Source organism: Rosa rugosa, chromosome 2 (genome assembly GCF_958449725.1).
Source record: "Rosa rugosa chromosome 2, drRosRugo1.1, whole genome shotgun sequence".
NCBI classification, from domain to species: domain Eukaryota; kingdom Viridiplantae; phylum Streptophyta; class Magnoliopsida; order Rosales; family Rosaceae; genus Rosa; species Rosa rugosa.
Genome location: NC_084821.1, coordinates 7,595,906 through 7,621,824, shown reverse-complemented (window position 1 = coordinate 7,621,824; position 25,919 = coordinate 7,595,906). Strand labels below are relative to the sequence as shown.

The 25,919-nt window shown below is 37.6% G+C and overlaps 2 protein-coding genes and 1 long non-coding RNA gene across 5 annotated transcripts; 1 reads left to right on the top strand and 2 right to left on the bottom strand.

Moving 5' to 3' along the window:
* Positions 1-1,901: 1,901 nt before the first annotated feature.
* LOC133732934 (CBS domain-containing protein CBSX3, mitochondrial) lies at positions 1,902-4,788 on the bottom strand. Of its 3 annotated transcripts, none has more exons than XM_062160543.1 (6): positions 4,632-4,788; positions 3,564-3,827; positions 3,372-3,453; positions 2,560-2,633; positions 2,364-2,424; positions 1,902-2,258 (listed from the first exon to the last, which is right to left on the bottom strand). In XM_062160543.1, exons 2-6 carry the CDS (start codon positions 3,819-3,821, stop codon positions 2,116-2,118), a joined length of 618 nt encoding a protein of 205 aa, XP_062016527.1. In that variant the 5' UTR covers positions 3,822-3,827; positions 4,632-4,788; the 3' UTR covers positions 1,902-2,115. The 3 variants fall into 3 exon arrangements, with proteins under 3 accessions (XP_062016527.1, XP_062016528.1, XP_062016529.1); XM_062160544.1 differs by lacking the exon at positions 4,632-4,788 and adding an exon at positions 4,430-4,608; XM_062160545.1 differs by lacking the exon at positions 4,632-4,788 and adding an exon at positions 3,961-4,064.
* An 8,465-nt stretch (positions 4,789-13,253) lies between these two features.
* Positions 13,254-17,295, top strand: LOC133732867 (probable protein phosphatase 2C 6). Its single transcript, XM_062160470.1, has 5 exons — positions 13,254-13,801; positions 14,710-15,099; positions 15,787-15,904; positions 16,021-16,244; positions 16,323-17,295. The coding sequence occupies exons 1-5, from the start codon at positions 13,520-13,522 to the stop codon at positions 16,908-16,910; spliced, it is 1,602 nt and encodes a 533-aa protein (XP_062016454.1). The 5' UTR covers positions 13,254-13,519; the 3' UTR covers positions 16,911-17,295.
* A 924-nt stretch (positions 17,296-18,219) lies between these two features.
* Positions 18,220-20,048, bottom strand: LOC133729406 (uncharacterized). The gene is made up of 3 exons (XR_009856360.1): positions 19,785-20,048; positions 19,505-19,528; positions 18,220-19,056 (listed from the first exon to the last, which is right to left on the bottom strand). It is a non-coding gene; the product is annotated as an uncharacterized LOC133729406 (long non-coding RNA).
* Positions 20,049-25,919: the final 5,871 nt, after the last annotated feature.

Genomic DNA, 25,919 nt, shown 5'->3' with positions numbered 1-25,919 from the left:
AAAACGACGTCCTGTAGCTCAAGATATTTGGATCGATAGCTCCGGTTTCGTTCTTGGTTGGGTTTGACTTGCAGCCACTGCTACGGGCCACGCCGCCGTGTGAGGCTGCTTCTGGGAGCTTCAGGAAGTTGAGGCGAGCTCGAGGATGAAGTTTGGTGAGGATTGATGGCCTGTACCTCGAGTTATCACAATTGGACCCAATCGGGTTTTAAAACGAAACCGTGTTTCCGCCGCCGTTTCCGGTTGTGCCGCGGTGCAAGGATGCCACTGCAGCAGTGCAAGGTCTAGGCGAGGCTAATGGAGGTGGTCCAAAGCTGTTTGGTGGCCAGTGGAGGGAGAGAGAGACCGGAGAAGCCGTGCTCTGTTTTCGAATGGGTTTCGGACGAGAAAGAGAGTGAGAGTTTGAGTGAGAGAGAGAGAGGGTGTGAGTGAGGGAGAGTGTCGGCCAATGAAGATCAACTCAATCAGTTAACCCAAGCATAATCATTAAAGTTAAAGCAGCGAAATCATGAAAGTAAGCAATACTGTTTTGCTTTGATTAAAAGTAATCAACCGGGTATTACAGTGACGGTCGAATTGCTTCGGGGCGGCTGGAGATGAGGACTGAGCTGATTTTCTTGGGCCTGGACCCTCCGATGTTAGGAGGTGGTTTACGGGTTTGGGATTTGGATTAAAGAATGTCTTGGTCTTATTGCAAGGGTTCATTCTCTCGGGGAGACACTGGCGGAGGTGAGGTTGTTGTCGGCCATGGATACAGCAAGCTGCTCGGAGGTGGCGATGCAATGGAGGATGCTGCTAGGGTTTTTCCCAACTGGGCTGTTGATGTGGGCCTCTCTGCGGGCTTTAGGGGTTTGGGTTGCTTCGGGCCCAAAAGGTCGTTATGGCATTTCTGGTTAATTTTTATTTTAGTCATTCTTCCTTCTTTTTGGAAGGAAGTGACAACCAATTTTTTCTTTTTTTGAGTGTTGAGAGATCGCAAAGACCAGTTGCTCGGTTGGTACCATTTTTAATCTGCTTCTGAGCATCTTGGTCTTTGTTAGAATAATGGTGCGTAAACTTCCTAAAATGTGGGTGTACTTTGGGTATGATGGGTTCTATTTGTTTTAAAATAGGGTTCTTGTATGTCTTAAAAGACTGCTCTTTCTGTCGACCCCATAGTGGTGTGTCATTTAGTACTGCTTGCTGAATTATAAAATCGAGTTGACCTTCTTCGTTTAAAAAACAAAACCTTCAATTTTTACCGAATAAGTTTAATTTAGTGGTAGTTTTACTTCAAAATGTTACGTGAAGTTCAAAATTCAACTCTTTCTATTAAAAAGTAAATTATTGTGTAAAATACAACTCAGCTCCTAAAGAAGTTAAGCCAAAAAATGAACAATAATCTTTCCTCATGTTCAATAATATTTTGACGTTTTATATTTGAAAAGAGTGATTCAATCGCCTCAAAATTATGCAAATAACGTGCAATGCTATTCTTCATGATCAATAAAATTTTGATGTTTTCTCTTCAAAAAGAAAATGATGTGTTACTCTACCAGCTCAGACTCACAGTCACATGTGCAGAAAAGCTGTAATGATTCTTCTCCATAACAGGATACTTGGTTTTTGTAACTTCTGAAAATGGTAACTATTTGGGTCATCTCCCTAACACCACTTATTTCATGAGAACTGTTATTCAACTAACCAATACTGCCAACTGTCAACTGTCAACTAACCAATACTGCCAACTGTCTCAGATGAAAATGATGAAATCGATTTCACATGAAATGGATTGATGTCACTAGGTTGGAAAAAAAAAAGAACTGATGATCTGAGCTTTATGGCAGTTACCCTTTTCACGAGGATGCAGCCCCCAACACACGAGGATGTACCAGATGCCAAACATCCCAAAGAATGAAAAATTTAGGCAAAAGAAGATTTAAGCAAACATCTTATTAACTTGATAATCCACAAGTTGGTAGTTCATGTGATAGACTGTAGACATTGGGAAATACAGAACCAAACAACAGGCGAAGCCCAAAGCATGCGATATATACAAGCACTCTGGCTTATTACTGCTTGTCATTACACCGAGTCAGCTAAACGGCATCCTGCCATCTTCTTTGTCATCATTATCTAGTAACCACCTTGAATAAAAGCATTCAAGCGGTCGAGCTCCTCTCGGTGCTCACTCACCACAGCACGAACCACATCACCAATGGATACCATACCAAGCATTCCCCTGTCATCTATAACTGGAATGTGCCTAATTCGGTTATCTGTCCAGTAAAGAAACGAATTTGAATATCAGATATTAGCTTCCTTAAATACAAGGAAAGACTGGCAAGTCAGAAAGTATAAATACAAGAAGCAGCACACAGTACCTGTCATCAGCTGCATTGCCCGCAGAACTTTGGTGTCAGGGGTGACAGTGATAAGCTTGTTCTGCAGCCACCAGCATTTTCCAGCAGAAGTTGTTACACATTCATCAAAAGATACATAATATATGGTTAACAGATGTAAATTCTAATAAGCACGAGTTTCCTGGAAAAACAGGAAGGAAGTTTTCACAAGCTATACCTCCTCAGTCATGATATCCCCAACCTTTGTTGATTTGGATGATCTTCCCTGCACTATGATCTTCCTGAGATAATCTGATCAGTGCAAACAGAAATACCATTAGTTGGGGGAGCACACAAATGTATCTTCCAAGCATCATTAGAGTCATCATGTACAGCCAACAGTGAATTTATTTTACATTTAAAAGTGAACAAGCAATTTCAAGAGCATTTCTCTTCGGTAAGGAGATAGTAGTTAGTATTAAAGCCCTTTAATTAAGTTGGCTATTACTAAACTTTATTCGAAACGAATGTCATCTGGTAATCAAGAGATATTAAAACCATTCAAAGTGATCATTCCAAAGAATTTTCCTGATCCCAAGTGTCACTCGTTCCTTCCAACTTGGTTTCCTAAAGGTGCTTACCCAATTAGCTGTTCTACTTTAGCTTATTGTTCAGCAACAAGTTCATATTATGAACTCTGCTAACTTGTACTTCGTGCTTTTCTTCACCCTTATTAACTTGATAATTTGTCGTACAAGAATAAGGTTCAGACTCCAAATAACATTATAGATGAACAGTGATGTCATGTTGGTCTTTTGCTCATTCAAGTTGATCCTCAGGCTCTACTGCCCAAAATATTCTTAGAGAAATGATCAATATTCTAAACATGCTTGCTGCCTACTTGTTCTACCCAACAAGTTTCACATTAGCCTATCCTTGAAGACAACAGTCCAACTTCGGATTAGAGGACCCTTATCATAATCTCCAACAAGATGAGCAATGTGTTATATATCCAGTGGTTCAGACATGGAAGCCTTAATGTAAAAGTACCTCTCTCTGTTATGATTCCTGCAATAGATTTTTGCTCTCCAGGTTTCACGACCACCAAGGCTCCAACATTGTGCTGGGTCATCTGTAAAGGAAACGACCAATTTGGCATGACCAATGACATAAATACACCATGCCACAGCTCATCAAATCATTGCAATAATTTGAAATTTCACAAAGCTCAGAAATGCTTACCGACTTAACAGCATCATAAACAGAATCATCTGTAGTGCACCACAGCCAGGAACCATCAGCACCTTTACCTTTAGAGTTCAAGATGTCTGCAATCCTAGTGCTTTCGAAACCTTGCTCTTCTATGCGGGCAGGTGCAGTAGACTCAAAGCGTGAAAACAAAGCAGGCTGAATTAGGGGATTCACAACACGGACGTGTCGCAAAACTGCATTTTTCACAAAGTTCCCCTGTGATGAAAAGGCCTTAAGTGCTCCTTGCATTTTTATCTGTTTAAAAATACAGGTTACATTCCATCAACAAGTATAAAAAAGATAAAGGAATAAGCCTTTGATAGAAACAGTAACAAAAACATGAATCAATTCTCTCTGATTCCACTACTTCAAGTTTTGATTTACGTACTCCATCTACTATTGGAGTCTTTCCATTTAGACTTGGTCATTACAGCTTTCCATGGGGTTTGATTTTATTAGTCAAATGATCACACTTAATCTGGGCCCTGCATCCTACACATAAAATAGATCTGATAGTTTCTTGGAAGCCAATTCACCTCACAAATCATTTAACATGGAATCGGGCTAATCCACCAAAGACTATAAAGTAGTTCAATCTAAAATTTCTTTTTCTTTTTCTTTTTTTTTGCCGAAAATTTTTGTAGTCAATCTTTGATGGATTTTAGATTATCCAAGCAACCTGGACTTAAATATCCAAGTGAAAAAGTCAAACAAACAAGACCTTCACAAAGTTCCACAGTCCAAAACTTCAAGAAAGATTGAAACTTGACCCTATATCAACTACTACTCCTATACTCAAAACCACTTCACAACTTAAAGATTCAAACTTTTCACTCAAAAACAAAATGAAAACATACAATCAAGATGTGAAGCGATCGATCAAGCAGGAATCAAAGCTCAAAGAACTACTGCATCAAAATCGTACAACCCAAAATCATCTAGAACAATCTGAAAGATCATATAAGCATCTGATTCGAATAAGATGAAGAAGAGTAAGAAGGAGAAGGAGGAGGAGAGAGAGTGTGAGAATTAAAGAGAGAGAGAGAGAGGGACAAGAACCTGAGATGAAAATTTCGGCTATGCGGATAGAGATGGACCCGTCAAGACCTAACCTTGACGTCTTATGTTTGTTATTGTGTTGTACTTTCCTGTGTCAAACGGCGTCACTTCGTAGTGGATAAGAAAAACCGTTTGGACAGCGTTTTCCCGTGAAATCTTGTCTTGAAAAAATGAAAAAGGCGCGGACTTTAACGGTTTTTGCTTCGTTTTTTCAAAAGATTCGTTTCTAAACCACACTGTTAAATTTTGTTTCTTTTTGGGTTTTTGGTTTTTATTAAAATGTTTTTTCTGGATTATATTTTCTTATCCACCCAATTAGTCGGCATCATTCATCAAAAAAAGAAATAGTTAACGTCATGCTAACAAAAAATAAGGAAAATGATTGATTTCATTTATTTTTTGTGGATTAGATTTCTAATTAGTTTCCTTTTAAAACATACCTAATTAATTATATTGTCTATTCAATTCCTCAATGAATGATTTTTATTCCCTACTATTGAGAGTTGACCGTTTATTTGTATTACATCACATACTTTTTTTAGATGAATAATATACATCACATACTTGTACTAATTAATTTGGTTATCCCTTCTAATGTTCAGAACTCCGACCCTTCTAAAGAAAAGCATATTATAGTTGCTAATTATTATGTCAGTGCTAGCAAAAGCTCATTCTTGAGCCTTTGTAGAAGTGCTTGGTTTCATCGTACCACAATTGCGTGCTCGGCGTTTAATAGATTGCTACAAGGCGAAGTATTTTTGTTTAGTATAAAAACTACAGTCATATTGTTATCTGTTTGATCATAATTCATATACATATTTGTCCCCTAAAATATGGAAATTACTTGTTCTAAAGTCCAAATTTAATGTTGACTAATTCAATTTCATTATTTCCCTAATCTTGTACTTTTGCTTAACCTTTGTGTTTATTTATATATATTTATTTTGTTTTCCTTATCATGCTAGGAAATGATGGAGAAGAATGGAAATGCACTAAAAAGTCAACCTTAGAACATTTTCTTACTCCAGCTAGGAGAAAGTGAGCTAGACAGGGAAGAAGGAGCGGCCGCCTGACCAAATGAACTCCAAATGAGCTGAAACTCTCCAGATCCATTCTAGACATCCTAAGAAACATTTCTTATAAAGAGTGCAAGAGCCAGATAGAAGTGGAAGACCTTCAAACAATCAGTCCAATTTTCTGCATAAGCAAAACTGGAAAACTGAATCTGTAAGGAGTCCAGTAGCGTTTCCGGCCCAACCACTATTCCAAAAGCTCTGAAATTCTACCAGGATGATCTACACTCATAGATGAACATTTGATATGAAAAAATCGGAGGTCCATTATGAAGTCTTGGTGGAGAAATAATTGAAGGAATAAAGGGGCAAAAACTGACCTAAAAACCAGCTCAACACCACATGCATGTTCATGTTTCCTACCCACATGAAGAAAGCTAGCTAGATGCTTTTCTCTTTTTCCTTGGATATATTTTTCTACTCCAATCTCTTTAATAGATCATCATCACTTCCATATTTCTGCACCTTCATGCTTTGCTTTCATTTCATCATTACCCCATCTTTTACATATTTTACAAACCACTCCCATACTCCACTTTCATTATTTTTCTTCCTCTCATCATTTCACTCTTATTTTTCTTCCCTATTTAAACACATTCTCCTCTCACTCTCAAACCAATTCCTTCATCCATTACATCTTCTTTTCTCTCTTCATCTCCTTCACAAAACCTCCATCTCCATCTCCCAAAATCCAAACCCATAATACTCATACTATCCATACTATTCTATCTCCTCCATCACCACCACCATTTCTTATCCTCTACCTCCATTAACACCATTACTACTACATCATTTCTCCACTCTCTTTTCTATCATCATTTTCTCCATCTAGTCCACCTATTCACACAATACATAATACAAGCTTCACTATCTTTTATCATCAATGTTTCAAGAGTAAGAAGGGGAGGGAATCACCACCACCACCATCACCACCAAGACATGAGCTTGGGGACCATCCGACACACAACTAAGCCAACTCTATCCCTTTTACTCTAGATTATATTTTGGTGTTTAATTTGATTATGAAGTTAGTATATGTAATTATGAGTGAGTAGTACTTTGTTGGGGCTAGGGTTGAAAGCCCTAGCCAAACTTGTATGAAATATTGATGTTTTAATTTGCATTTGATGTTATTTGTGATTTTGATCTTCATATGTTAATTCAAGAAGTGAATGCATTCATTCAAACTTAACTACTTTGAATATGTTGTGTTTGTCATCTCATGAAAAAATGTTTAGGGAGTAGTTAACCTTGAGCATTGATAGCATCCTCTATGTGCATGTGAAGGTTGTGAGTTAAAATCACCTAGATCTAGGATTGGTTTGCTTGCATGATTATCTTAACTCAAAGCTTTATGCATCTAGGAACAATGAATTGAGACTTAACCGGTAATAGGAATTGTTCTTAGGTAGTTAATTCGAGACTTATCCGGTTGGAATTAATAACATTAAAGGAGTTTAAGCCTTTGTAGTCTTATCCAGATGCAAAGAGGGTAATTGGGAAATTAGAATAGCATCACTTGTATTTGAACTTCAATATTTGCAAGGGAGGTTAGTGGTAGATAATCCAACCCCTAACTTCATCCATTATATTACTAGTTTAGTTTAGAGTAATTTAGTTTACATTTGAGCATTTAATTTAATTTGGTTCACTACTCTATCCAACAAACAATTTCACTATCACCACAATGCACATACTCACCATGAGCCTAGATTTCCTTGTGAATTTAGGTTTGTGATTGTACATTTGCATATTCTAGCTCTCCTTAGGTTAACACCCTAGCTAGTGAAAGGAATCCAATCCTCGTGGGTTCGACAACCTTTCTTAAATCCCTATACTATTACTTGTACCACTTATACTTGAGGGTGGCTATTTGGCTAACATTATCATAGAGTGGTTGTCTTTGTACTATTCTAAACCATGTTCATAGTCATATTTAAAGCTATGAATTCTTCAGTTAAAAAGAAAATTCATAATTTGGTTCGACATCGTCATCTATACATATGTGTCTTTTTGGTCACAGTGAAGTAGAATATGGTTTAAATTCAACTTTTAATCTCCCTCGCCACTTAGGCTAACTCTAATGACTTTATTAGATCAGGTCTTTTTTTATTTTTATTTTTATTATTTTTTTATTAAGAACTGGTACAGCTGCCCTCAAGCCTTGATTAATGAAACTGTCGAATACAAAGGAGGACATATTAAGTCTAAACCCTTGATAATAATAAGCATATAGAGTATTTCCCGAAATAATATCAGGATCATATATTCTAACAAGCACCAACTAGTAAAAAGTGTTTTACTGACTACTCCATTTGTTTTGACACAGCGGTGATATAACGAAAAGATAACTCGATATGTAACCTGATTAGATCGGGTCTTTTAGTACATGTAAATTTACATATACAAAATGAATATAGAAATGAAGTGTTGGAGTTGAAATTTAGATGGTGTAGGTGGTAGGGGCGTTGGAGTCATTTATGTTATCATAGTAGTTCCGCTTATGTCTTCTTCTTTTTTTAGAAAAGAAATAACCATTTAATCAACAAAGCTTACATTGGGGGGGACATGAACCAAAACCCCAAGAAATAGCGGTTACAGAGACCATCAGGCCAAAGGGCCTAAACTCTAACCACCAAGAGCCTATTTCCAAGGCTACATTGAGCATATAAACCCCAAAATTCCAGTAAAACCTCGTAATCAACCGCGAAGAAGATAGCGTCCTCTTCAACACCTTGTCCGATGGTGCTAGATCACATGTAAAGGATCGCTTATCAACAAATCGACAACAAAAGTAAACCAGAGTTGAACAAAATCGTCCTCGTCCTCGGGAATGACACCATTTACATGGCATAACACCTAGACCAATTCCTAGCTCAAAAGAGTAGGAGACCAACCGTAGCTCAGAAGAGTAGGGACTTATTAATTAAACCTAAACAAACCAAACAAAAAACCCTAATTAAAACCAAACGACAACAAGGCCCAAAGACAGAGGCCCAGCCCAGACCCCACTTCCCCCAACAGCAACCAAGCACTGCGGACAACCATTCCCGCCGCCGGCAAATACCATCGTCATCACCCCACTACCTCGTTGTTGCCTGACACCACTGCACCACCTTGCCAAGTTGCAAACAGGATCTACATCCTATTGACAACAGCACCCAGATCCAAACGCAAGATAGAAACAGATCCTTACGGGAATCCCCTCTGCCGCGATTTGGCCGCCTCCACGACGATCCAGCGAGCCTATACGCTGACGCCATGTCCCACCGCCGGAAAGAAACAAACCGCCGCAATACCTTAGCCGTTGTCGCCCCTGAACCCAGAAGGACAGATCAAGAACGATCTGCCCAATCCGATGTCAAGAGCCCTCCCTCCTCCCCTGGACCGCATCTCTGCACTGAGGGCCGACCACCAATCAACAACAGCATCCCCTCCCGGGCCGAAACGCAGCGGCGGGATCGCCGGTAACGTTCGGCCGAGAGAGAACCAGCAACTTCGGGTTTCTTCCTTTTTTCCTCGCGCGTGAGGCGTGTTCCACCTAAAACCTCCTCTCTCTACTTGCGGCCATATAAATCAGAGTTCCGCTTATGTCTACATATTGGCTCATTAAGAAAGAAGAACCGTTGGAGGGTTGGACATAAGCAAATTGCTTACATAAGTTAGATACGTTGTTAAAAGGAGTATAAGTCCAATTTTTACATTTTTCATATTTAAGAAAGTTTATCAATCTTTATCCATCTACTTAATGAATGATGCTATTTACATATTACTAACTAATTGAGAACCATACCAAAATATTGTAAGATATAATTAGAGTATCTCACACACTTTACGTACTTCTTCATAGAGCCTATGCCATTTTGGTTGAGTAATATGAGTTCTACTTAAAACCCACTCCAACATAATAAGCCTCTACTCAGCAAGTTTGAAGTTCACTTTTGGTTAGCTAAATTCAGCTAAGAGGAGAGACTACCCACTATTCTCTCTTCTTCTTCTTTTTTTTCTTCTCAAGTTTTTCTCATGGAGAAATTTTAAATACACCCCCTCAATTACTTAATGCACATCATTTTATATTTTTTTGTCTCATTTTAAATACACCCCCTCATTTTTCATCAAACTTCCATCTATGCCCCTCATTAAATAAATAAATGAGAAAAAATTAAGAAAAAAAAGGTCGACTATGTATCATAAATTTTTATTTAATACATTCTTTTTTATTTAATTGAGGAATTAATTGCTAATTAATTTCGGCACATATCAATATGGTAATTACTAATTGTGTTTCTTCTTTCTCACATAAATGAGGTTGGTATATCGCTAGAAGATTGAATAACTTAACTTTCTTACCTTTGTTGTTTTTCAAGTTGAAAAACTTGATGCCTCTAAGATTTTTAATTATGGGGCTGTGACCAGTTACCTATTTTTAGCCCAAAAAATGCCCACTTACTCCACCAAGAGTTTTTTAACCCCATTTACCCAATCTTACATCTATTGACATTTTAGCCCCTGTTAATTAAATTAAAACTCATCCATCTCTTATCAGTCTCTCTCTCCTTCCCAAACTCTCTCTCTCTCCCCCCGATCTCCACCTCCACTCTCTCTCTCTCTCTCTCTCTCTCTCTCTCTCCTCCCCATGATCTCCACCTCCGGTCTGTCTCTCTCTCTCTGATCGCCGCGCCGGAGATGCAGTCCAAATCTGAACACGACGATGAAGCTCCAGTCGGCGATCCAACGTTCTCGTCGCCGTTCGATTGATCGGCGATCCAGCCACTCCAACGTCCTCGTCGCAGTTCATCAGCAATGTGTCTACTGCCCCTAACGCTGCCCCTAAACCCCTAAACTTAACACGAAGACATTATTTGGGGGCAGTAATGTGTCTACTGCCCCCCACTAAACCATTATTACTGCCCCCCACTAAACCATTAAAACTTGCCCCAGTTTTGTGAAGGGTCCTGACTTCGTATGAAGACATTATTTGGGGGCAGTAATGTGTCTACTGCCCCCCACTAAACCATTAAAACTTGCACCAGTTAAGTGAAGGGTTCTGACTTCGTATGAAGGCATTATTTGGGGGCAGTAATGTGTCTACTGCCCCCCACTAAACCATTAAAACTTGCACCAGTTTCAAGGATTCACAGTGTATTGCACTTTATCACAAACAAATCAACAAGAGATGATTACTGTCTCCTAAGAAAGACATTATTGGGTGGCACTAATGTGTCTACTGCCCCCCAATAGACCTTCAAACATTACACCGCTTCCTATGTTTCGCAGATTATACAAGTTATTCACACTCAAAACAACAGATAATGTCTAAAAACCCACATTATGAGGGTCAATATTCTGTCTACTGCCCCCACTAGACTGACACAAACAACACAATTTTTTTCATTTATCAACTACTGCAATTTAACACTACATTTACTTTGGAATAGCAGTTTTCAGTCCGTCAATAAATAAAGCAGTCATCATTGGCCCCCAATACAAAGTCTACTGGGGGGCACTAATGTTACAACTTTTATGGTTATGACTGCACAATAGCAGATAGCCATTTTCAGTCCGTCGTTGATTCCTTCAGAAGGTCAACCCCGGCCTCGCCGAGCTTCTCAGCGACGAGGACCGTCGGCTTGGCGTCGAGCCTGGCAGCGGAGAGCACGACGACGAGTTTCGGCGCGGCGATGGCTAGAGCAGGCGTCGTGGGCGACCTGCCGGAGGGATGGAGGGAGGGAGAGAGAGATCTGACGTCTTCTGGAGAGAGAGAGAGAGATAGAGAAATCGGTGAGGGGGGAGGAGAGAGAAATCGGTGAGGGGGAGAGAGAGAGAGAGAGAAACTGAGAGTAGAGAGATTGAAGGAGAGGGCAAAAAAGTCCCAAAAATTAATAAAAAGAATTAATTGGGTAAAGGGGAAATAATCCCTTAGAGTGTTTTGGGTAAATGGGGTTTAAAAACTCTTAGTCGGGCAAGTGGGCACATTTTAAGCTAAAATTGGGTAAATGAGCATTTCCCCTTTAAATTATTCAGGATGTTCTCTATGAGGATTTTTGTAATTGCACTCGAGGTCAAGGCCCTACGTCCCCCTCGACGCATAATTTTAATTCAATAAGACAGGCGTGGAGATGAGCCTCCCAGCTTGGCTGGGTTCCAAAACCCTTTCAAAAAAAAAAAAAAGATTTTAAATTATTTAATGTATGTCAATATCTTCGTGATCGATATAGTCATGATCAATATTAAAATCGATAAAGAATGAGTCATGGTGGTTGTTTTGCAAACAAAGTGATTGATCATGATGTATTCATGTATCCAAGATATATTTGATGGTTTTATAACTTATTTCAATATGTTTCAACCAATTTGGTTTTATACATATGATCTTGAAGAGACGTCGATTGTATTATGAAGACGAGGAGAAAATTTAACATGTAAGAAAATCTTTAATTAATATTTTGATATATAAAGCATTTAATTCTTATTTTATTTTTGTAGACTCTTCTTTGTTTTTGTTTTTATTTATTTATTAATGAGGAGGGGTATAGATGAAAGTTTGATGACAAAAAAATATAAGGGGTGTGCATTAAGTAATTGGATATCTAGAAGAGACTTTGTTAGCCAAAACAGAAAAAATGTACCAAAATGACCCTGAAATATTAAAAAACTTTGAGAGTTAATTAAAGTACAAGGACAATTATGACATTTACAAAATATATTTTTATTAAAAAAAAAACAAACAAAAAACCACAATCCATTTTTCTCTCCCATGATCTTATGTCTGCAATAACTGTTTTCTTTATTATTTTCTGCCAAAAAAAACTTGCACATGCAGAGCATGTGTGGAGAAATGCTAGTGTGTATATAAAACTTCTCTTTCTCATGATACTCTTAAAAAAAAAAAAAAAAAAAAAGGCCTAAATGATTCAAAAGCAACTAACTTTTACATTTCGACTATTTTCTTTCCGGCAAACTCTCGGGGAGATTCTCCAAATACTCAAGCTGGCCAAACTCCAAACAAAGAAACAAACCGAACTAGTAAGTGACACCTGAACCAGGAGACTCCAGTCCCCACTAGAAGCTGGAGTGCTGGACAACAAGTTTGACAGAATGTTCTAACATTTTGTTCCCTATAAATCCGAGACGTCATAGCAAATAACACCAACAAAAAACCACAAAACAAGGCAATGCTCCTAATCCACTCCCACTAAAAACCATTTTGCAAAAACATACCCTAAAACCAAACCATGCATTTGGGACGGACTTGACAATAAACTCTACAATGCAAACTAGGTACCATTTTGCAGAAACACATGTTAACAGTTGCCCACAGATAACTGATTACCCAAGTGGTTTTTTTTTTTTTTTTTTTTTTTTGTAATAAAGGGTGTGTTTGGTGCCAACAATTAAACCTGTCTTTCTCGTGCTGGTCACATGACGCAACCGATTATTAAATGTTAGGCAATGGACCAGTGGTAGCAGATAGAAATATTTATATTCATACCTACAATTTTTATTTATTTAATTTCCCATTCTGGTTCTTTCCAAAGGTGAAAATAAACAAAGTGGAGTGGGAAAAGACCACCTTTGGAAATAGACAAGAAGAAAAAATTGAAACTTTGAACAAAGGTCAGAGTAAAAACGTCAATGAAACTTCATTACTGACATTTATACTGTTTGTTTTGGAGTTTAAATTATCTGGGTCTGGGCCAAAGTTTACAACTTTGCTCTGCTTTTTGAATCTGTGAGATTCCTTACAACGTTTTTGGGTGCTTTGGATCCGATTTGGCAGTTGGGGTATTTGGTAGAGTATCAAATAGAATCAAAATGGGTTCTTGCTGTTCTACCAATTCCAAAGGAATGGGGAAGAGGATTGATACTGTGGAGATGAGCACTGTGGAGGATGATGGTACTTCTTCTCCTCCAAAGAGCTCAAAGAGATGGATTACGAGGAAGAAAAGCAGAGGTGAAAAGGTGGGTGACAGAGATGTGGGTCATCAGATTGAGATTCCTGGCAGGTTGATTAGCAATGGGGGCAGCAAAGTTGCTTGCTTGCATACTCAGCAGGGCAAGAAGGGAACCAATCAAGACGCCATGCTTGTTTGGGAGGTTAGTGATGATTTGGTGCTTACTCTTTTCTAGCTTTGATTGTTTTGTTGCTTTGTTGCTTTGTGTATGATCAGCAATACTAAATTGTTTGACTTTGATCTGGGCCCAATTTCAGAACCCATTTCTGCAATTCTTACTATAATTTCTGTGGTGTTTGAGTAGAGAATGGGGTTGTAGAGCTAATAGGGAAAGTTGGAATAGTGTGTGGGGAATGTGGTTGACTTGGAGAAGATGGTTTTTGTTGTAGAAGGTTTTATTGAAATGGGAAACCAGAAGACTGGATCATGTTGTTGCTTCTGTTGCACAGTTTCTTGGTCAATTTCTTTAGTGCTGTTTCATTCGGGGTTTACTCATTCTTAGGAAAGTATAATTTCATAGTGGTTCTAATTCAACATGTTTTCCTTCATGTTCACACCTTCGAGCAAAGATCGCTAATCCAGTTCTGGCACATATACTAATATATTTAAGCTTATTGTGATTGTAAAATGACCCTTGTGAGGAATGATGGTACAAAACTACAAATGCCCTGCATGTAGGTTTGCCGTACTGTTATTGCAGATGAACTAGTCTTTAGAACTGCAAAGGAACCTTGCCATACCTTGTGACTTGAGTAGGGTATGGCTAACTGAGATTATGAGGGCATGAAATATTTGGCATGCATTTTTCCCTGTTGACAAAATAATACAAATTGCAGAGCATATTCAGGCTAATAAACCAGTCTACAAGCTGAATCTGTATATCATTAGTTGCTTTTTTTCGAGCCTTGGAATTTGTTATGTATACAGCATATTTTGGTTTTCAAATATCATTAAATTAGGGGTCAAATTACATGCATTTTGACGGTTTTCCTTTTTCTTCTCTCTTTTGCATCAGTATGTGATGATTTGGTTATAATGTTTGTATGATAGGATTTCAGTTCAAGAAGTGATACAGTATTTTGTGGGGTATTTGATGGCCATGGTCCTTTTGGTCATATGGTTGCCAAGAAAGTTCGGGATTCTCTTCCGCTCTTACTATGCACTCAGTGGAAAGCTAATTCAGATGGTGACCTGAGCAACCTCAGTAAGACTAAAAATGCACATGGAAATTCTAATTTTGAAGAACCGCCATCTCCAAGCATTGATGATGAATGGCGCGAGTCAATGGAGGTCCAGGAAAGTGAAAATCTCCCCGACATGTATGCACCACTAAAAAAGTCATTCTTAAAGGCTTTCAAGTTAATGGATAAGGAATTAAGATTGCATCCCACAATCGATTGCTTCTGCAGTGGGACAACTGCTGTTACATTGATAAAGCAGGTGATTATTCATGAAATTGTGATACACATAATTCATCGATATTTGTAGACATGTATGCATTTGGATGTGTGACTGTACTTGTCTGTCTATTTCTGTACTCCAAACACACTCAGACATTGAGATGTATAAGTGAAAGTAGAAAAACTTTGATGTTTTGAAGATACTGTAAAGTTATGGAGCACTTAGTTCTTTAAGCAAATGTCAGGTTGGTGACAACTTAAGAGCCTCACACCACCCCCTCCCTTAATAAATACAATATTGGAAATTTGGTTTACCATTTCATAAGTCAAGTCAGACTGTCACTTAAAAGGGTGGAAATGAATTGTGAATTTTTGTTGTATATTGCATCTTTGTGCGAATATCAGTCTGTTGTCATACCTTTCAAGATAGAATTCTATAGCAAATTTTTGTTCCTTTATAATCCATTATTTCCTCATATGGTTGTAAGAGTTCTGATCTATGGATAAGCATTTTTTTATTAATTTATTTATGTTCAGTATTATGGCGGAGAAGCTTAAGTCAAGTCATCCCTGCTCTATTCATGTTTTTGTTCACAATAGACATTTATCATAACGGCATTGCTTGGAGTGAATCAAAGTGCTATAGTAGAAGGCATTACAATACATGTACAAGATGATGAAATTTCCTACGAGTGTTGCATCTAATTTGTAATGTTTGGTTTTTCAGGGTCAGAATCTTGTACTTGGCAATGTTGGGGATTCGAGAGCTGTGCTGGCAACAAGAGACAACGACAACTCTTTGATTGCTGTACAATTGACAGTAGACTTAAAGCCTGATCTTCCTAGTATATCTCTCTCTCTGTCTCTCATCACACACAACAGATGTTATGTAGAACTACTGAGTACTGAACTACTGGTTTGGAAGAATGTTGATAAATATCTATTGTCTGTCTGTAATTAGGGGAAGCTGCTAGGATTCACCAATGCAAAGGAAGGGTATTTGCATTGCAGGATGAGCCAGAGGTTGCTCGTGTTTGGTTACCTAATAATGATTCTCCTGGTTTAGCAATGGCTAGAGCCTTTGGAGACTTCTGTCTAAAGGATTTTGGTTTAATTTCTGTCCCAGATGTTTACTATCGCCACCTAACGGAAAAAGATGAATTCATTATACTTGCCACCGATGGGGTAACTTACTGTTCTTTTTTTATATATATTTGGGTTTCTTGCCACTTAAAACAGATAAATAAACTGTGCATCATGCAGGTTTGGGATGTCCTTTCAAACAAGGAAGCAATCGAAATTGTGGCTTCTGCCCCTAGTCACACAACAGCAGCCAGGGCTCTTGTAGACTGTGCCGTCAGAGCTTGGAGGCTTAAATACCCTACGTCCAAGAATGATGATTGTGCTGTTGTCTGCCTCTTTTTAGAACAGTTTTCTGTAGCTGATGAGGTTGTGACAGATACTGAAGTGACGAAGAATAACGGAGAGGAAATGGAGATGATGGCAACTGCAGAAAGTAACAGTCAGGATGTAGAGATTGTTGATTCTCATGTCATTGCTGTTGAGCATTTGGGTAGTGATTTAGAACTCAGTGATTCTCATGCCACTGGTCTTGAGCATTTCAGTACTGTACGGAGCTCCGATGAGATTGTTCCTGTGTCCGAGTCAACAGAGAAAAAGCTTCCTATGAAGTTGGAGGGCCAGTCTAAAAGAAGTCTGGCAGAGTGCATTTCAACAGATGAAGATTGGTCAGCATTGGAAGGCGTTACCCGGGTTAATAGTTTGTTAAGTCTTCCGAGATTGTTATCTGGTGACAAAAGATCTCCCAGTTGGAGAAAGAAGTGGCTATGAAAGATCAAAAAGGCTTTCATTCCATTTCACTCCGGAAAAATATCTTAAATGATACCTGTGTCCCCTCCAAATTTTGTTTCTGCAATAAACACAATGTTCAAGTTCACTGCCAGACAGAAGACAATCTGGATGTTTCGGTTTGGATACAGATTCATAGGTATCACACCATTCCTAGGTATACCAGTAAGCCACTATGTGTCGAGAAGCCTCTCTTTGTTGAATATAGTGCCCTGCAGATTTTGTTGGTGAATATTGTATTGTCCTTTGAAATATGGATGAACAGCTATATTGTAGTCTAGTGAAACTGAGCTGCCCTTTTGTGTTATTTTTCACTGTAATTTCTTTATAGACTTTTGGCTTCTAAATACAGTATAAATTTGATTTATTTGGCAGGGGAAGATTGTTAATGCCACTGTTGCTTGATGCAATGCTCTTCACTCCGGTGTAATTCTTTTCATCTTCCTGAGTATGCAGCACCCTTTTGACAGTTGAAATGTTCGACACATAAATATTCTCACTAAACTAGTTTGTAAAATTAAGATAGTGAAGAAAGTTCAGCTCTACCATACCTAATTACCGAATCTCTTTTTATAAAGAAGAAACGATTTCTATTTTCTCACCTATCTACTATGGCGAAGCAAGCTGCTATAACTAGCTTGCTAGCGCTTAATCTAATATCAAGTAAAGGCTCTTCTCATACGAGGCAGAAGATGAACTGAAGGTAGAATCAATCCCATGAATTTTATAAGAGAGGGATGAACATTCACCACCAGTAAACTTTGATCTTATTAATAAGATACAATTGATGGTTGACTGTTTTTGAGCAATATCTGAAGCTAAGGTTGGCATCGATCAGTCATAGTTCAGGCATACCATTAATACTCAAAATAGACTGGATTACCAATCAGGCGTCTCTCTCTGGCTCTCTCATACATTATGACTTATTCTAGGAGAGGCTTTGGCAGTTGTAATAATTATCGCTACTAATTGTGGACCTCACAGAAGAAAGCTACACCGAAGTTCTGATATGCATTGAGTTCATATATCTACCCTGAATTGCTTGTTTTGAGCCTTGAGCCATCATAGCCCTCAAAGCGTTTAGTCCCAAAATGCCAATTAGTCGTTTATTGTTGTAGGAAAATATGATTCGAGAGAAATTTTGTGTTCTATTATTGATAATAGGAGCCTTTTATATAGGGATTTACAAAGTATATACAAGGTAACAGAATCCGAATATAACTAGGAAATCTAGAACATTCTCCTATTACAACTTTAGAACTAAACCCTAGTTTGAAGAGGCACACTAGAATTCAACATCCTTCAACACTCCCCCTTGTGCCGCTCAAACTTAGTGATGATACTTTGATCTTACAAACCTTGCCAGCTAACAAAAATCCAGTGGGACAAAAATAACCCAAGTCGAAGGACAAAAAGAGCACAACACGTCATTCACTCTTCGAGATTGATCATGTAAACATCATCCCTCCCCCTGATGTCGACGTCTCCCCCTCATTGCTACAATCATGAGAGTTCGGATAACTTTCTTAATCTGATACTCTTCACATGTTTCTTGAAGGTGGATTTAGGTAATGACATAGTAAATAAGTCCGCTACATTATCCTCTGATCGGATTTGATTTACTTCAATCTTTAGAAGTGATTGTTGTTGCTGATTGTAAAAGAACTTAGGTGATATATGCTTGGTGTTGTCGCCCTTGATGAAACCTAATTTCATTTGCTCAATACAAGCTGCATTATCTTCATAAATGCATGTAGGTTCATCTGTGGTAGACTTCAAACCACAAATTCCTCGAATGTGCCTAATTACAGACCTTAGCCATATGCATTCACGCACGGCTTCATGTAGGGCAATAATCTCCGCATGATTCGAGGAAGTAGCAACAAAGGTATGTTTTGTAGACCTCCAAGATATCGCAGTGCTTCCCATGGTAAAGACATAACCTGTTTGGGAGCGACCTTTGTAAGGGTCAGAGAGATACCCTGCATCAGCAAAACCCATCAAGACATCATTGTCATTTTGATGGAGGGGAGGAGGAGGACGCCAGCCACTATGGGCGGCGGTGTCGACAGCTACATCACGGAAATTGGCGTTTGCTCACTTCAGCATTGCTTTCATTAGCTTCATCCTGCAAGTCAACCGGAAACACAGAGCATAAGGGATGACAAAGTGTGCCCAAAAATGCTTTGGCAATTACAACTCTAATAATTTCTCTTCAAATATGTTGAAACAACTCTAATCCTTTCTCTTCATAAATCATAGCATTCAAACACATAAGAACTGTCACTAAACTTGGAGCCTAATCTCTATAGTTTCTTCCATTTCTTTCCATGATAAAAATTGGAAAAGAAAAAACAAAAGGAAGTAGAAGATATAAGCAACAAATTTTGCAACTAATCCATGAACTTGCAAGAACACAGAACCAAAAAATAACAACAATTTTTTTGTCAAACTAACATAAACACAAAACTAAAGCATTACACAACACCACTAATCCCATAAGAAACTAACATAAACACAAAACTAAAGCTACTGACCCTCAATACAAAACTGATAATCATACTATAGCTACTGACCTGCAAACGAAATGGTGCTGAGTTCTGCAGAAATAACAAACAAATTAAGATCAGTACAGCTCCACCAAATTGCAAAACAAATAAACAACACACAATCCATTATAGCTTACCCAAAACCTATGACAACACGAGGCTGAAGGTACTGACCCTCAAAATTTCTCAACCAAAATTTCTCAGCTAAAACTACTAAGCATAATCAAATTTCGACAGTGTTGAATGCATAATCAGACATTCAGACTATAGCTACTGACCTTCAGCAACTACAAATTTCTTTACTGACCTTCAAGCCCTAGCTTTGCAGAAGACTCGCCACCGGGGTCGCGCCCTCGCTTCGCCGGCTTCTTTGCCACCTAGCTTCGCAGCCTCTCTTCGCCGGCTGCTTTGCAACCTAGCTTCGCCGCTCACTTGGCCGGCTGCTTCGTCGCCTAGCTTCGCCTGAGCCCTAGATCGATTTAGGGAGGATCTAGATTTTGGGACGGTTTTGATTTTGGAACCGTTCTGATTTTGGGATCTGGATTTTAGGACTGTTTCGATTTTGGAACCGTTCTAATTTTTGGATCTGGATTTTGGGACGGTTTTGATTTTGGAACCGTTCTAATTTTGGAAGAGTGGCATGTTTGGTAATTTTTGTAATATTTGAGTGTTTTTCTTTAGGATGGGCTAACAGGCCGTTGCAATTGTTGGCCACATGGGATATTAGTTTTAGACTCTGGTATTGGTAAATAATAGTGTCATTTTGTAGTTATTGGTAAAAAGCTCTTATCTTAATTAGTTGAATAGAGTAGCTCACTCATTTGCAGAACTGGTTCATTCATTTATGACAGTTAGCTAGGGAATCATTATACCATAGACAAAACCCTGAATGATTTGAAAAGAAAAATGCGCACACACAATTAAAGAACTATTCATAAAAAGACAACACAAAGACAATTAATACAGAAAGAAAAGAGAGAAGCCTCTATAGTTGAGAATCCCATATGGTTTTGATTCTGTTATACCTATGCTTTTCTTTCTGTTCTTTTTCTTTCTTCTTTGCATTTTGGTTGATCCTTGATGCTTTTCCAATGACCTTTGTTCTATCCTTTGTTTATTACTGTTTGGTGCTGTGTCCAAAAGTACTATGAAGGAAGATTCCTCTGCAGGCTCAAGCATGATTTTTACCATTTTCATTAACAATCCTGGAAGGCATGCACCTTTAACAAAGCATTGGAATGAAATTGTATTAGAAACCTGAATGTGATTTTCTTTCAGTGACAATATGTGTAAAAGACAATGGAAGAAGAAACAAAGTGAAGATAATTAGGTTTCCATTTATCATCTATGTTAGTTTGCTTTCTATTCTGTAAATCTGGGAATGAAGTTGGGAGAGAAAAAAGAGAACAGAGGGTGCAATTATGAGTATCACTTGTCTTGTGGGAGCAGACAAAGGATCTAATTGATTTTTCACACTGATTTCCACATAGAGCAAGAGGGTGGTACAGGGATAGCAAGGTAGTGTTTCTATCTTTGGCCTGCATATTAAATACTATTGTTGGCTAGTGATTTGTTTCTAACTTAGATGCCTTTTCACCTCAGCTGGCATTTCATGCTACATTGCAAATGAAAGGGTTGGGGCCCTGCAAAATGAATAGCGAAGTGAATCAATTGATTGGTTCTATTAGAAATATACTATTGCCTAATAGTTTAACATGCATGCTATGACATGAATCAGATTGTCATTTATTCTGTGTGGTCTAGATTAATAATTTGAGGACATAACATATGAGTTTGTTTAGCAACATTTATAACCTTGGAATAATGGCTGCTCTACAGTCTGTTTCCATTAAACATCATCTTGGTGAAACGATTTATCGATCATTGGATAAAACTAAAGTATTTGATGAAAGTTTCAAAGAAGCTAAAGTCACGTGATAAGATTTACAAACACTACGGAGGTAACTTTTGTAGATCCATTGGTAATTAGAATGCTCTATGAAATACACAGGGTTTGTGCACTGTTGGTGCTAGGTGTTTCAACAGATTTGAGCACTGTTGCAGGGGAAGATTCAGGTGCTCTGGCTTATAATGAGACTGGATCACCTTCTTATGCTAGCTAGATAGGTTGGCTTAATATATTCCAAGCCAAAGAAAAAAAAAAACTAACAAAAGCAGTCGTTTACCCGCACGTGGTAAGGGTAGGTACGTGTAGGGCCAAATGCACTAGCTATTGGGACAGAAAGAGTTGAAAGGATTGCTTGTGTAAAATCATTGATCATTTCTGTATCTGTGCTCTGGTACCTTTGATACTGCTGCTGACAGCAACTATAGGTGCATAAATGGGCTTCCAGCAAGTAAGTTTGAGCATTGAATTGATTGTATCACTCACACGGTCACACCCATAGCAAAAAGATTTAGCAGAGCTTTCTAATAATGTGGGGATATTCTCCTTTTGGCTTCTACAAACTTTAGTGTTTATAATGATGCCAGAGGCCCAGAGCTTAGTATATAATGTTAGACAGCCACACTAAATCCATTAAGTTATTAGGAAATCAGCAGACAATGAAAATTTAGACAATTGCAAATCAACAAAAGCAAGTGAGGCATGGAGATCCAAATAGCTACAAACTCATGACCCTAATAGTTTTTTTTTTTTTCTTTGTTGGGCAGAAAAGAGAAACTTATAGTTGTACGTTAAGAAATAGACCAACATGAAAAATATGATAGACACCTTAAAATAACGTATGACATGCATACAATTTCCTTAAAAGTGGTAAAATGAGTCCTTAAAATAGTAATATTAGTCCTCAAAGTGGTAACATGAGTCCTTAAAGGGGTAAAAATGGTTGATGTATGAGAAATGTTAACATACCATAGCTTTACCCTAAAATAACAGTACAAATGCCCTACATGTAGAAACCGCTAAATAACCTCATAAAGGATATAAACCAGATGATGCAATTAGGTAAAATATGAGGTAATGTAGCGGAATTGTCAAAAAAAAAAACCAACGATGAAATGCAATTTACTAACTAACAAAGAAATGAAGAATGAAGATCGGAGGTTTCAAACAAGATCATTAACATGTAAAGTGTATGTTTGACAATTACGATCATAACTATATAGAAGTCTCAAACTAAGTCAATCCGGACCCTAAAACTGTTATAGCACTTGTAACGATGCTTTTGTAGAGTGTTTTGCCTACTAGCGGTTACTCTTGATCGAAAGCACTCTAGTTTCTTGAAATGCATTAGGAAACACTTCTTTTTTTGGATTAAAATCTTAGTCCATACTTAATTTCAGTAGAAAGAAAGTAACAAGCAGGAATGCAATGTAGTACAAAAGCCAAGAGACCTACTTTTAACTCAGAGTCGGATCATCATATCTGAACATACCTTTCAAATTCTAAAAACAAAAAACAGAGCTCAACTCACTAGTAAACCTATGAGGCTACAGATAACTCAAAATCGGAAACAGGCCATACCATATATAGTTAGAAACACTTCTTTAAGCACTCATGTTCTCTAAAAAGCACTAAAAGAAACTTGATAATTCATATAGATTTTGAAGCATTACTACTCATAGAAAACAGATCAGCTCACAGAAATGATCCTATGAATAAAATGATATATATATATATATATATATATATATATATATATCGACTATTCATGGTGAATAATGGTGAAAAGGCCGCTAGCTAGAGCCACAACCACATGTGTGTACATGGCATGATGATGCGGATGATCCAGCGAATCCAACAAAGAGAGACAAACAAGGAAAACCAGGTGTCAGCAAGCAATGTATATTCATTCATGAGAGCCAAAGATTTGAGTTAACCTACATTGCTTTCTTCCTTTGCCTTCCACAATTTTGCAGAACTAGTGCTGCGCTGTAAGCAGAGGCAGCATGTGTAAAAGTAACCCATATATATTATTCCACCACGAATTCATAAAGGCTTTGCGTGTAAATGTGACCTAAGGAGGAAAAAGTGAATGAGAAAACTGCTCTTACCTCTCTAGCTAGCTACCTACCTTTGCCCTAAAATTCCATCTCCTCCTACCTCTCCTTCACTTCTTCATTGCTCTCATAACTGCCCTAGCTTCTTCATTTTCTTCTTCTCTTCTTTTTTCATTTTCTTTTTAACTTATCATATATTCATCAATTATGGCTTTTTTTTTTTTTTTTTTGCAGATACTGGTACATGCATATTTATGCATGTGGCACTATTGGTTTCACATCCAAGACCTATTTGTTTTTTATTTGCAGAATCATCTAACAGTCTCGTCCATATCCCATATGTACTTGTCTACATTTTTATCCACAGTTGTATTTTGAATTTTCAATGAAATCATACAAATACATACTATATGGCCTGATTCCTCATTCGACAAAAGGTATCAACGTACTAATGTTTTAAATGATGATGTGATCGAGTAAGGTTGTGTTCGATCGATTAGCTCCGGCAGTGAAGAGAAATGGGAAAAGATACAGGTCATTTCAAGGATTCAATTATTTCTAGTGTAACAAAAGGGATCATATTGATCAAGCTTTAGCTCCTAATCTTCACACCAACCCTATATTATTTATAGCAGATAACCTACATCAATTCAACATGAGTTATTGAGTTATATATTTAGAATATCTCCAACAGACTATTTATTTCAAAATAAATTTAGAATTTAACTAATTTTAAGGAAAAGTATCACTCCAACAGACTACTAAAACTAAAGTTAAATTTAGCTTTAGCTAATATCTATAACTATATTTAGCTAGATATGAGAGAGAACTTAACTTGATGTAAAATCTCTCAAGGTTCAAATTGTTCGGTTACAACATAATTTCTTCATCTTTTTAAAGTATTTAACTTACAGATAACTATCATTACTGAAGCAAAATTCATAAACTCACTAGCTAGCTATATTTCACTTTGAGCTAATTTAACTTGTGAAAAAAAGCTATCACGAGGTATATGCTCTTTGCTCCCCTCGTTGTATGATCCCATCATTAATAATACAAATATAGGTGAGGGTGTCTCTAACCCAACCTAGCAGGCACTTCTACCCGTTTTTCGAAAAAAGAAAAAAGAAAAAAAAAACTATCACTATTAGAGATGCTCTTGTTAATTACTTACGGTCAATTAGATAGCATCATATGTAGTTAGAAAAACCACTTATTATTGTTTTCATTCCAATGTGGAGCATTTACTAATGTAACGTATATTTCTTTATTGTAGTATATATCCCACGTACTTTTTTCATAGCGAGTACCAAAGAAAGATGAGAAAGAGCAAAGCCTACTAAATAAAGATCCATTTAAAAATGTTTGGGAAAGCTCATGGAAGATAATTCTACCATTTGCAAATATATATTACAGACCACTTGAGCCTTTGGGGAAGTTCAAGTAGTGAGGGAGTCAAAAATTAGGTTAAGTCAGAAGTTCCATCATTTCCAAAAACACTAATATTGTAACAATAAAAATAATTTAAAAATGAAATTATACCATTTGCAAACATTACTGACCGTTAGTTACATTATTAGTTTACAACTTTCAAACAAAAGAAAAAAGAGATTTGTGCATTTTCTCTTGTAAGTCATATTCACGGTTCGTACGAAATTTTTTACCCACCCATATCTCTACAGAGAAAAGGAAATGAAAAAGGATTCTTAACTTACTCTCTCAATGGCATAGAGGAGTAGATATTTCTTGGCCACAACCAGATATATGTGGAGTAGATATTAATTAGTAAAGGGTAGAAAGCGGTATATATAAATGTTATATCACTTTTATTCTACATATTTCCTATAAAACTGATTCGTACAGCCTCTGACAAATGTTGGGGTAGGAGCATGGAGCTTAAGTTGCTCAACTACCTTACAAGTTTCGTACTTAGAATTTAAAGCAGTATATTTTGGTAGTATCTTTGAAGAGAAGGGTATTTCTATCAGCAAGCCATTAGCACTTTGGGAATATGTATATGTAGATCATAATGAAGCACTTGATTGAAACCAGTAGTGATGTAAGAGAGGAATATTATTGTTTTGCTATGAACCAGAACCAGAACCAGTGAGAGGAATAGGGTTGTGTCGCTTTGATTGCATGAACTACAAACCCAGATCTGGAATTAGCTGTATAGATAGAAAGAGGAATATATGTTCACCTCAACTAATAATCTAATATCTCAAGCCATGCTCCTATTGACAGTCCTATCTAGTAGTCCTACCATGAAATATATACGTACATGCATACGTGTATAATATTAATAATGAACCTCTTCTAGCTAGAAAGATTCTTCTCTGCATTGATCAGGAAAATGGTTTCTAAACTTTATGAGGGCTTAACTTTCCATTTCTCTCTCAAGGGAAACAACTTGCATCAACTCCAACTCCCCAAATTCCAAATTAACAAGAACTCATTCAGCTACTCCCACGCATTTGGA

Bases quoted from the DNA above. Each gene is read 5' to 3' on its own strand.
- LOC133732934 (XM_062160543.1), bottom strand. From the start codon at position 3,821: ATGCAAGGAGCACTTAAGGCCTTTTCATCACAGGGGAACTTTGTGAAA. The intron at 2,634-3,371 runs GTACTTTTACAT...TGCACTGATCAG, and splicing joins AGGAATCATAACAGAGAGAG to ATTATCTCAGGAAGATCATA. The intron at 2,259-2,363 runs GTACTGTGTGCT...TTTACTGGACAG, and splicing joins GGCAATGCAGCTGATGACAG to ATAACCGAATTAGGCACATT.
- LOC133732867 (XM_062160470.1), top strand. From the start codon at position 13,520: ATGGGTTCTTGCTGTTCTACCAATTCCAAAGGAATGGGGAAGAGGATT. The intron at 13,802-14,709 runs GTTAGTGATGAT...TTTGTATGATAG, and splicing joins ACGCCATGCTTGTTTGGGAG to GATTTCAGTTCAAGAAGTGA. The intron at 16,245-16,322 runs GTAACTTACTGT...TGCATCATGCAG, and splicing joins TTATACTTGCCACCGATGGG to GTTTGGGATGTCCTTTCAAA.